Source organism: Berghia stephanieae, chromosome 9 (genome assembly GCF_034508935.2).
Source record: "Berghia stephanieae isolate SIO BIC M18660-M18661 chromosome 9, UCSD_Bste_1.3, whole genome shotgun sequence".
Lineage (NCBI taxonomy): Eukaryota > Metazoa > Mollusca > Gastropoda > Nudibranchia > Aeolidiidae > Berghia > Berghia stephanieae.
In genome coordinates this window covers 21,763,425-21,775,616 of record NC_088368.1, presented here as the reverse complement: position 1 = coordinate 21,775,616, position 12,192 = coordinate 21,763,425, and the positions used below count along the sequence as shown (strand labels likewise).

The following is a 12,192-nucleotide window of genomic DNA, read 5'->3' as shown; positions in this document are numbered from 1 at the left end:
TACTTATGTTCATCTTTTATCAGATGTGGTTGAATCTGTTAGAGGAAGACAGTGTATCCATGGGGCAACTGGAGGGGGCCATCAAAAAGATGTTTGATCTTGCTTTGCCGGTAAAGTGAAAACTTCTTTCTTTTTTAGATATTATTTTCCATTATCTATTATGAGCTGTCTTAGATAAGACAAAAAAAAAAAGGAATTGTTCAATCTTTAAAAAAAAAAAAAGATTAATGCTATTGATAGTACCTTAATATAATGAGTCAGTGTTTTTGTATGTTGAAGGTTGACCTGTACACCTATTCCCCCCCTCACTCTCATATTCGAGCTCCACATGCAAATGGACCTGATTTCAAGATTGCTGTAAATGATAATTTATCCTAGATACCTAATATTTTATCTGGTTTAAAGTATTCTGTGATAGAACATTGTCCTATCCAAAGTGTAGAAAGTAAGTACAGTGGACTCCGGATAAGACGATGCCCAGGGGAACCGAGAGAAAAATCGACTTATCCGACAATCAACTTAACCGGAGTGTAACCAAATGAGCAAAAACGCATGTGAACAAAGCAAAACAATCTAGAATAAGTATGTCCCTTCATATCGCGCGGTCTCTGTAGTGGTCATCAGAGGCTCCTACCCCCAATAGCCCCAAAGAGGAATCAGAATACATAAAAATCGGAATTTGAGATAAAAAAGCGGAATAAACTTACTGTTATTGAATATGACATGCTTTGCAACAGAAAATGTAATACGTAGACAATCCAAAAGTACTCAAATGATAAAATATAAAATGTGTAAAAATGTACAGATTGTGTAAAGACTAAGAATGGGGTCAAATAATAATAGAGAACACACAGGTCCTGGCCGTCTGAGAGCAGAGCATTGAATGGATGGATTTAACCTTGTCAGGACCCTCCTTCCCCCCCCCCCCCCCCCCCCCACACACACACACACACCTAATCAAACAAACGCGCATGCCGGTACACACACACACACACGTACACAGGGCTAAAAATAAGTAGGAGTGAAATATCTGTTCAATGTTACAGTTATCATTTAACGTTATAACAAGTGTAACTAAATGACAAATTGCCACATTTATGGACAATAAAGATCTATTATTATTATTATTATTATTATTATTATTATTATTATTATTATTATTATTATTATTATTATTATTATTATTAAATAGGGAGAGAAGCTGACCGTACTCAATAATATTATTACCGATTGAAGCCAACATAATATTACCAAGGTCATTGACCTCACAAATTGGAGTCACCATAATGATAATAATACTTCGGTCAACCCCCCTCCCAAACATATAATATTATCCGACATCATCAGAATACAATTTGAAGAGACTAATCAGACATACAAAATGTGTGTTGATTGACGAAATAAGCCATAGCTCACTTTTTTTTCACTAGAGATTTTTTTTTTAAATTTTCCTCGATTGGAAAGGTGAAAAGCGGAATTTTTGCCTTGAATGTGGAATGTATACCAATTAAGTGAAATTATTCCGTGAAAGCGGAACGGTAGGAACCTCTAGGTCAAGGTCATGCTTCTTGTAAATGGTCGAGACAGAAATAGCTGGTATGCCAATTTCCTATGCGATGATTTTCTGTCGCATGCCAGACTTTCCTAAGGCATCGAATCTTCCTTTTCCGCGATAGGTTTGCCATTGTAGTTGTAGACTTGACTGGAATTCTTGATAAAATTGATACTAATTAAGAGGGCCATTACATAGGATGGCCTGGGATTAGTACCAAAAAAGATCTTGAACTTGAAGTTGCGACAATGTAAAATTTGAGACGGAGAAATTTAAGTTATTCAATTTCAATACTGCTTATGACATTGAAATTGAACACGGAAGTCAGGCAAAGCACCTACATCACATCGATGTGAACCAATCGTTCGCGGATATTCTTAACCACTGAAAATTTTTACTGGTAGCTTTTTTAACCAATGGGAATACTTGTTTATTTGTGATTTTATTGTAGTCATGAGTGATAAGAACATCGACTTAAGCGACATCGACTTATGTGGATTTTTTTTTTTATACTAATGTTATATAGGAAGAAGGGGGAGGGACCAAGAAAAAAAATCGACTTGGGTAAAAATCGACTTATGCAACGTCGACGTATCCAGAGTGCACTGTATTGTTACTGATCAGATACTGCTACTGAAATGGGAATAATTTTCCATCTTAGCTGGCCTTATGGCTCTGAAAGAAAACTTTATTCTTTACTTAAAGTAAGGAATATTATGACTTAGATTGATTTTTTTGTGTGTGTTTTAAAAAGAATAAAATTTTAAAAACTCTGAGCATTTATAGTTGGCAATTTCGCTTAATGTGCTCAGAATGCTTTACCAGGGGTCCCTAGCCAACAGCAACACTTAACATGTTGGACCGGATATGATGCCTGTTAGACAGTATTACAATTTGTTTTTTTTCTGAAAGAGACAATGCTGTGAACGCCAAGTACTCATTTTACACCTGACTACGATGAGGGGATTTTGAGTATAGATCCTTTTCCAAGGACTCAACTATGCACCGCTTGAACCCAGGACCTTCCGATCTGAAGGCAAGTGTCATACTGCAAGATCACATAGCCGTTTACCGTATAGGGTTTATTTTTGTATTTTTCTCTTATTATAATAAATAGACGACTAGAAACCTGGAACATGTCAAAGAAGGAAATTAAAAATGATGACGCACAGACATACAGAAGAATTCAAAACAAGTGACATTTCAGCATTCAGTCTCTATCAGAAGACAACAGACAGTTATGGAAATATGATTTGAACTCTTTCTGCATGAAAAAAAACAACAAATTTTTCTGAAAATAGAGTATGCTGGGTCAATAACAAATTTCAGATTTGTAAAATGAATTATTCATCAAAAAGGGAAGGGGAAAACAAATACAATCTACTCCAGATAATCGCAACTTTCGGTTAATCGCAATATTTTTGCTGATCTCAAGATGTTGCGATTATCTGGAGTAGACTGTAGTAAGAATTTATCAATAGAGATCTAAAGGTAAATGTTATTTTTACTTGTTTTTTTTTGTTTTTTTTTTTTTCAGGCACTGTCCGTCCTGGGCTATAATTCACTCAGCAGACGACTGGTGAATTCTGGAGAGAAACCATCCAGGTAAGTTGATGCCTGTCTAGGGTTAGTCTAGGTACCATAACGTAAAGATATTAAAATTAAATTATGCCTTTTGCGCCACGATATCATAAGATATTGTCGCCTAGGCATTCCACGAAGGAATATAGATAACCCATCAAACAAGATGTCTGATGTCAACAGGAATCACCCATGTTGTCCAAGTGAGCAAATTGGGGGTTAATAATCTTGCTCAAGGAAAAAAACAAAAGTGCCTGAAGCGGGGCTCGAACCCAGGTCATCCGGGTCACAGTGCAATGCCTTAACCACTCGGCCACTTCGCCCCTTATAGGACTACTCAATCTCACAATACAGCAGTTCAAATTTTATTTCATTAATATCTTAATTATTTTTATAGCAAATACAAAGCTGCTAGAAACTTCGGACTGTAAAAAGGAATATTGGAACAAATTGAATGGAACACTTCAAATGATCTGTTGTTACGTAATTTGTTCTTTTTTTTTTTAAGATGTTATTCATTCTAGTTCAAATTTTTTTTAGTGTCTTATTAAAAGATCCTACAATTTATTATATCTTGTTGTCTGGGAAAATTTGATGAAATGTAGAGAACGTTTTATTACCAAAATAAATCAAAGATACAATTCATGAGCTATTTGAGTTGTAAACATGAAATTATTTTTCCACATGTTTATTTGGTTTATTTTTTTTTAGAGAAATGAACTTATTCACAGAGAGTAACCTGACCAATTGTCACCACTTTAATTACTCTTATTACATTGTCCTATACACAGCTTCTTTTATCATAGGGATAAACTTCAACTGTATGAATGTTTATTTGGTTGGTATTTTTCAGAGTAATGAACCTATTCACGGAGAGTAACCCAACCAATTGTCACCACTTTAATTACTCTGATTACATTGTCCAGCTTCTTTTATGATAAGGATAAACTTTCAACTGTATGCTTTTTTATTTGGTTCGGTTTTTAAAAAATAGAGTGATGAACGTATTCATGGAGAGTAATCTGACCAATTGTCACCACTTTAATTAATCTGAATACACCGTCCTATACACAGCTTCTTTTATGATAGGGATAAACTTTCAACTTTATCAATGTTTATTTGGTTGTTTGTCTTTTTTTGTTTTTTTTTTCTAGAGAAATGAATTTATTCACAGAGAGTAACCTGACCAATTGTCATCACATTATTTACCCTAATTACATTGTCCTATACACAGCTTCTTTTATGATCGGCATAAACTTTCAACTGTATCAATGTTTATTTGGTTGGGTTTTTTGTTTGTTTTTGTTTTTTTGAAGAAATGAACATATTCACGGAGAGTAATCTGACGAATTGTCACCACTTTATTTACTCTAATTATATTTCCCTATACACGGCCTCTTTTACGATAGGCATAAACTTTCAACTGTTTATTTGGTTGATATTTCAGGGTAATGAACTTATTCACGGAGAGTAATCTGACCAATTGTCACCACTCTAATTACTCCATGATGGCCTCAGGATTTGCTCACCGAGGGACCCTCTGGAGTTTGTTTGGAAACAGGTAAGTAAAAACAGGTTAACATAGGATCTATAGACGTGCATGTTATCACAGCACATGTCCGTTGTTTAATTCATTATTGTCCTTTTTAAGTGTAAAGAAATATTATATCTGAATTTCTGATAGTTGTTTTTTTTGGATTTGACATAATGACAGTAATAACAATAACAACAACAGAGAAATTTTGTTATTTTTGGTGTGAAGACTGATTTTATTTTTAAAACTTATATCCTGTTTTACTTATTTAAGAGGGGGTCCTGATAGCTCAGTTGATAAAGCACTCTCTTCACACGCAAAGGGACCGAGATCAATCCCTTGTGCAGTCGAGATTTTTTTTCTGACCCCCCCCCCCCCTCTCCACCCATCAGTGAATGGGTAGCTGTAGTCTGTCAGATTTGGTGGAAAGTATTTTGCGATAGACTAGCATCCTATCCATAGGATAGCAAGCAATTGCTATTGCCCATCTCACACTAAAGAATCTGGGATAAAGTCCCTGAGCCTGATGGCTCTGAAGAACAACTTTACTTATGTAAGAGGCTGCAAGGTCTGATAATAAATGAGGGACCTCATGCCAATTTCTGTGTGAGACTTTAAATGGCCTCAGGTCTAGCTCTCACAGATTAAACATTACCGACGATCTGCCACTTGCACAGATCGAATCGTTTTGGTTTTGGTAAGGACTCATTTTGTATTTTTCTATCCATCAGTTTTTTTTTAAAACCCCAAATTTTAGAGGAAAGGGGATGAAAATATTACTAATTTACTCAGTGACCAACTACATAGGAATAAAATTCATAAGACTTACCATTTTCACCAAAAGGCAGGCAGTCAAACAAGTGTATGCCTCAGGCTTCATTAATGCTGAGTCACGTTGGGGTCCTGCTATTTGGTGAATACAATCAGGCCTGTATTTATAATGGGAGAAATAATGTAAGATTCGAAAAAAAATTAAGTCTCACCGTACAATGTTGAATTCATTTATTGATTTTTTTTTTTCATTCGGTTCCCCCACATGATGTTTACATAAGAATTTCACATTTGGACAATTTTTATATCTTTGATATATTTTTTTGATATCTTTTACCGACAATATCAGTCTCTAACCTTGTAATTGATGTTCACAATACCTTTCCAGTAATCCCTGATTTCTTGGGATGCCAAGGTGCAGTATAAATAACAGATTAACAACACATGACGGAAATTGCTATGCACCAAGAATGTATTCAATGATGGTTTTTGTCTCTCCTGTAAAATTTGGTTAAAACCAGTTACACAGTTATAGAATGACACCGTCTACATTTCTATACTTTTCCTACAGAGAATTGTCATTTCTGGATAGTCAGATAGTTCTGAATTTGAACACAAGCATTAATTCTGTGTACTATAGTGGACAGGCAGTGTGTATTGCTATGTGTAGTATGGCTCAACAACACGCTGATGAGGTAAGATGATTCAAGTGTTTATGTGTGTGTGTGTGTGTTTGTGCGTGTGTGTGTGTTTGTTTATATGTGTATCATATCATATCAGTTATAGGACTTTAATATTATTTAAATACCCTAAAAAAATAAGTAACAATATTTTGTACACTACATGTTGCATATTCTTTGTTTTTAAAGCAAATGAACTAAAACCAAAACCTCCCAAAAAAACAAAACAAAACAGAAAAAAACAAGAAAATAAAATCCATTCTTGATATTGACATATTATTAGTAGCGCGCTGAAGACCGGTCTGGACCGGCGGTCCCACGGTCTTTTAGCTGTGAACCGAAGACCGGTCCCATAGGAAGACCGGCGGCGGTCCTCACTTCTTATCACCTTTCAACTAGTGCGGGGCGGTCCTTGCAAGGACCACGGTCCTACGGTCTCGCCTACTACTTCCCCAGCGATTCGTTGCTTCGGTTGCCTATCTTCCACCAATTACCACCCATCCCACTTAATTAATCGCACCCACCCCCCTTTGCCATACACTAAACGACACAGACGACCATACAGGCAGACGACCACCAACCTCCACTCCGCAAACCGCCCTTTCGTGTGTGAGATGGGGGGAACAGGAAGCGCACGCCTTGGACGATTCCATTATACGGGGTAAATTTCAAAATTTACTACACCATAATGATCGCAATGACAATGATCTATGGTGAAGGCATGACCCCTCTTCTCTAATGGGTTATTGTTTGAAATGTATGTGACTACTAAAGATGTGTGTGTTTGTGTGTGTGTGTGTGTGTGTGTGTGTGTCGAACCTAGCAAGTAGCAAATCCGATTTTTTGTTTTCTTTTGTCCATCTCTTGTCACCACTCTTTTCTATCGCAGTGTTGTCATTTAAAATAATACAATAATATTAAAATTTCGTTTGGTGTTTTTACTAATCAAATAATATGAGTTTCATTAGTTTCTTCCTTCCAAAAAACCCAGTTATAACGTCTGAATTTTAAAAAAGTCCAATAGAATATTTGGGGACCCCGATAGCTCAGTTGATAGAGCACTCTCTTTATACGCAAAGGGCCAGAGATCGATCCCGGGTGCAGTCGAGTTTTTTCTGAATCCCTGTCTACTCAGCAATGAATGGGTAGCTGAGTTTGTTAGATCTGGCGAAAAGTCACCATCGACCCCTCTTATTACCTCATCCACCCCCTCTTATTATAACTTCACGTCTCTCTCTTACTCTTCAATGCTCGCTGCCCTCTAATGTGTGTGTGTGTGGGGGGGGGAGGGGGGGGTAGGAGTTGCGTGTGTGAATCAACGCCACGAACAACTCGATCAACGCCTTGGGCGATGCCATTATCTCCGTTAATGGGGATAAATTTCAAATTTTATTAAATTATCGAAGTAACAATGAAGTACGGTGAGCAAATAAAGAAGGCATCACCCCTCTTCTCTAATTAGGTTACAATTTGAAATGAGTGTGACTACTCCGTGTGTTTTACTCCTGTAGACCACGGTTTTCATCGTGTAGCGGTCTTTAACGGTTCAAGAATGAACGATCCCACGGTCTCAAAGGTCAAACCGGTTCGAATTTCCAACAGTCTCTTAGGAATGTTCAATGTCGAAAAGGACCGGTCCTTGCGGTCTTCATTTCCCAAGGACCGTAGGACCGTGGTCCTTAAGCTTGCCAAGGACCGCCCCGCACTACATATTATGAATATGTGTTGATTTGTGTATATATGAGAGAGAAAAATTAAGATGAAAGAAAGTGAGAGACTGAAAAGAGAGAAGAGAAAAGATAGTAAAGGATAAATAAATGGGAAATCTAAATTTCTCCACTCTTTTCTTTAATTTGTCCATTCTATTTATGGGATGCAATGATAAAAATGATAATTTATTATTTTATTATTTTTAGTATTTATTATTTATATTATTATTATTATTATTATTATTATTATTATTATTATTATTATTATTATTATTATTATTATTATCATTATCAGTTTATTTTGAAATTTAATTAATTATGAATACTTAAAGATAATTTTCTACTATTTGTAACAACGCAGGGCCAGTATCAAGCAGCCCTTGAGATGATAGAAGAAGCCAAGACCAAGTTCCCATCTCACCTGGAGGAGTGGCAGATTTGGCAGGCATGTCTACAGCAAATCTCATTCACCAGGGCTATCCTGCATGGGAGACTGAGCGATGCGGAGCAGATTTTGGTGGACTTGTGGGCTGTCGATGAGATGGAGGCACGCTTAAGGTTTGGACTTTTGAAATAACAATGTGAAATGGAATGTAAGATTCAATTTATTATACGAAAACAGATAAAATGGATGTTTCGGGTTTCCCCTTTATCAACAAAACGGGATGAATGACACACTACAGACAATTGAGATAATGTTCCCATATGTTTATCTTTTTGTTTTATTTCATTTTATTTATTTTACTTTATTTATTTGTTTTTTGTTTTAAAAAAAATAAATTTATTTATTTATTTATTAATTGATTAAATAATTATTTATTCATTTTTATTATTTATTTATTTATTGATTGATTTTTATTATTTATTTATTTATTTACTTATTTATTTCCTTATCTGTATATATTTTTCTTTCATATTTTCTAATTGCCTATTGTCTGTTATTGAGGTCAAAAGCTGAACCTTTCTATTCAGCACCTTTATGCACTTTTATATGTTTGAAACAATAGTTATCTTTTTAAAAATCTATTTCTACCCTCTGAATGAATTTATCTTTTCTATCTTGCTTTTTATTTGATGTTCGACTCTTGCACTTTCATCATCATCATCATTATCATCATCATCTTCATCATCATCATCATCATCATCATCATCATCATCATCATCATCATCTCCATCATCATCTTCTTCATCATCATCATCTCCATCATCATCTTCTTCTTCATCATCATCATCATCATCATCATCATCATCACCATCATCATCAATACTATCATCATCGTTATTACAACCACCACTATTTTTTGTATGATTACTGTAGAAAATCAACATTACTGAGGGCTCAAGGAGAGGTGAAGGAAGCGTTTTGCCATTTGGAGGATCTCTTGAAGGAATTACAACAGCCCAAGTCACGCTGGTCAGCTGACGCCCATTGTCGGTGGGTATCATTTCAAACAGATCTGGCATTTTAAAGACAGCACAGTACTGGGTGTTATGTTTGCAGAAAGTAATAATCATGGAAGGCAATCTTCTGTATATAACTATAACTTTATTAAATGAAAATAAACAACATCGCATTTAAGCATCAACTGATTGCTAAACTCTAAGAACAAGTAACTAGTCAGTAGGGAAAGGAACCACCAGAATTACATAAACATGCCAGATTGACCAACGGCACCAGATTGACCAATTAGTGCCAAATCCAATAAACTACACTGGGTGGAGTCTTTTCACCTCCCATGGTGGGCAGGAGGTCACGCTGGGTCTTCTCTTCCCCTTTATTTCTTTTCTGAGTTGTTCTGCTTTGTTTTGGAATGGGATTACTTGGTTTTATCCTGGACCTTGCCGGATTCCTTGGCTGAGAGGGAAACAGTCAAATGTATATTTTAAGTTTTGGGAGATGACATTTTTCTCCTTGTAGATTATCTTTCTGTTATATAATGATGGTTTTGTTTTGAAGATATCTTGTAAATATTTGAGTGTGTTCCTCTCTGAGTGGGATTCTGTGCTGGTGTCTAGATGAGACTTTTAGGTTATCACAAACTAAGTACATTGATGGTATGCTCTTGGAATCTACATCTGTTCCCTATTTGTACCATTCCTCTTTGTTCTACATTTTCTTGGGTGCTTTAATTGTAATTCTTAGAATTTTTTTGCTATCCCATTTTCTTCCTTTTTTTTTTCTGGTGCTGATATGACTTTTAATGTGTTGCCCTTAAAAAGAAACAGTACAGTATACTGTCTTCTGTTACCTTGCTGGTATTTTAGAGATAGAGGTAAAGGGAGTAAATCTGACTCATGAACGAACAACACAAAACAAACGTTATGGCCCTTGGTCTTTATCAAGTAAACACAGAATACATATATATTTATATTAGATTATGTGTTTACTTGATAAAGGCCAAGGGTCAAAACGTCGTTTGTTTTGTGTTGTTTATTCATGAATCAGATTTACTCCCTTTATCTTTATCTCCATTTTATCGACTCATTTTGGCATCTCTATTTATTAGGTATTTTCGCCATGATTTGAATACACCATTTACATAGAGCAGTATCCACTAAATTGTGCGGCAATGTGGTCTAGTGGTATGACACTCGTTTTCAGATCAGAAAGTCCTGGGTTCGAGTCTTGCTCGGCGCATAGTTGAATCCTTGGAAAAGGCTCTTTACTTACATTTTCTCACCGTAATCAGGTGTAAAATGAGTACCTGGTCGTTAACAGCGTTGTCTCTGTTGGAAAAAAATTATCTCTAATACAACGGTATAACCTCTTATTATGACCTAATGTCATAATTTCAGTATAAGCATGGTTGTATTTAATCATAGAAATAAGTATGATTTTCAAAGCTTGTATTTCTCATCTTATGTCTTTTTAGAATTGGCGTTTGACAACAATAAAATCTGAGCATTTTTATACAGCACATTATCTACTAAACGTGCTAAAAACTCTTTACAGTAGCCTTCAAATGAGGTTTTTTATTTATTTATTTATTTTTAAATTTATTATTATTTTTTGTTTTGTTTTGGGGTTTGTTTTGTTCTTGTTTTGTTATTTTTGCTTTTCTTTATTAGTTATTACCCATATAATATGTTTACACATTTTTATTTTAATCCGCCAGAGTGTTGCTTGAATTGTCAGATTTACTGATGGCCACAGGCAACCATAGCTCAGCCTTGCTACACATCACCCAGTGCGTCGCCAAGGCAAAGAAGTATCACCTAGAACTCTACACGGCCATGGCTACTGTCTATCTAGGGTTTATACAGGTACAGTGCAGCACGGAAATCTTGGACAAGTTGGAACTGGGCCTGTTTGTTTGAGATTTCCGTGTATAAAAGTTTTACTCAGCCCTTCTTTTATTTTTTTGTTGGCTTTTTTTTTTTTTTTTTTTTGTAAATAAATATATTATTAGGAGGAATTAGTTTCTTTATTTTGAGGACAAGGGATTGTAACAATAAGAATTTTTAAATTCTTCCTATTATACCCTCTTTCCATTGTTATTATTATCATCATCATCATCCTTATTATATTATTATTATTATTATTATTATTATTATTATTATTATTATTATTATTATTATTATTATTATATTATTATTATTACTATTATTATTATTATTATTATTATTGGTAGTATTATTATTATTATTTCTATCCTCTTCTTATTGTTATTATTATTAATTACAGTAAAAACCAGTTAAACGAAATTCAAGGGACTTGGTATTCTATTTTGGTTTAAACATATTTCAGTGTAGTCATTCCTCAAAAAGTTATCATGATTTTCTATGGGTATTATTATTCCACTGCTATCATTCATCCCATTGTCACACACAATGTGTCACATTAAATTCTTCAACTGTGTGACTTTGTGTTTGAAATAGTGTAGTGTGTGTGAGTGTGTGTGTGTGTGTGTGTTGGGGGAGGGGGGGGGGTGTTTTGTGTGTATGTATATGGTAGTCGGTGCCAAAGAGAGCATTGGTGTTATAACTCTAGACTTACAACATTACTGCTATCAACCAGCACATTGTATTCTCACCATCAAGTAAGATTGGACTGGTGTGGGTGGGTTGGTTGGGAAGTGGAAGTTAGAGAGGCCACTGAGAGGAATAATAATTCGTTGTGGATTAGTGTGGGCAGGGGGAAGGGGGTGAGTTGATGAGGTGGAGAGGATTTCAGCGAAGGTGTGTGAGGGGTGTTGAATGGATTCAAGAGAACCCATTGGGTGATGATAGTTGTAACAGGAATTTTGTTCGGTTATCTTAGGATATTCAGCTATTCAGCAATTTCTTTTCGGTTTAAAGATAGTTTGAGCATAGTGGCTTTTGGTTTATCGATACCTAATTGACAAAAATAAAGAGGAAAAAATG

General features: G+C 35.3%; 1 protein-coding gene across 2 annotated transcripts in view; it reads left to right on the top strand.

The window, feature by feature from the left end:
• The window catches only part of LOC144979853 (anaphase-promoting complex subunit 5-like), a 35,513-nt gene that overhangs the window by 19,947 nt on the left and 3,374 nt on the right, over positions 1–12,192 (top strand). For both annotated transcript variants that reach the window (XM_078927067.1, XM_078927068.1), the window contains exons 12-18: positions 24–110; positions 3,090–3,157; positions 4,581–4,694; positions 6,010–6,133; positions 8,189–8,385; positions 9,146–9,262; positions 10,944–11,091. In XM_078927067.1, the coding sequence (XP_078783193.1) occupies positions 24–110; positions 3,090–3,157; positions 4,581–4,694; positions 6,010–6,133; positions 8,189–8,385; positions 9,146–9,262; positions 10,944–11,091 (855 nt within the window). The remainder of the gene's footprint in view (positions 1–23; positions 111–3,089; positions 3,158–4,580; positions 4,695–6,009; positions 6,134–8,188; positions 8,386–9,145; positions 9,263–10,943; positions 11,092–12,192) is intronic.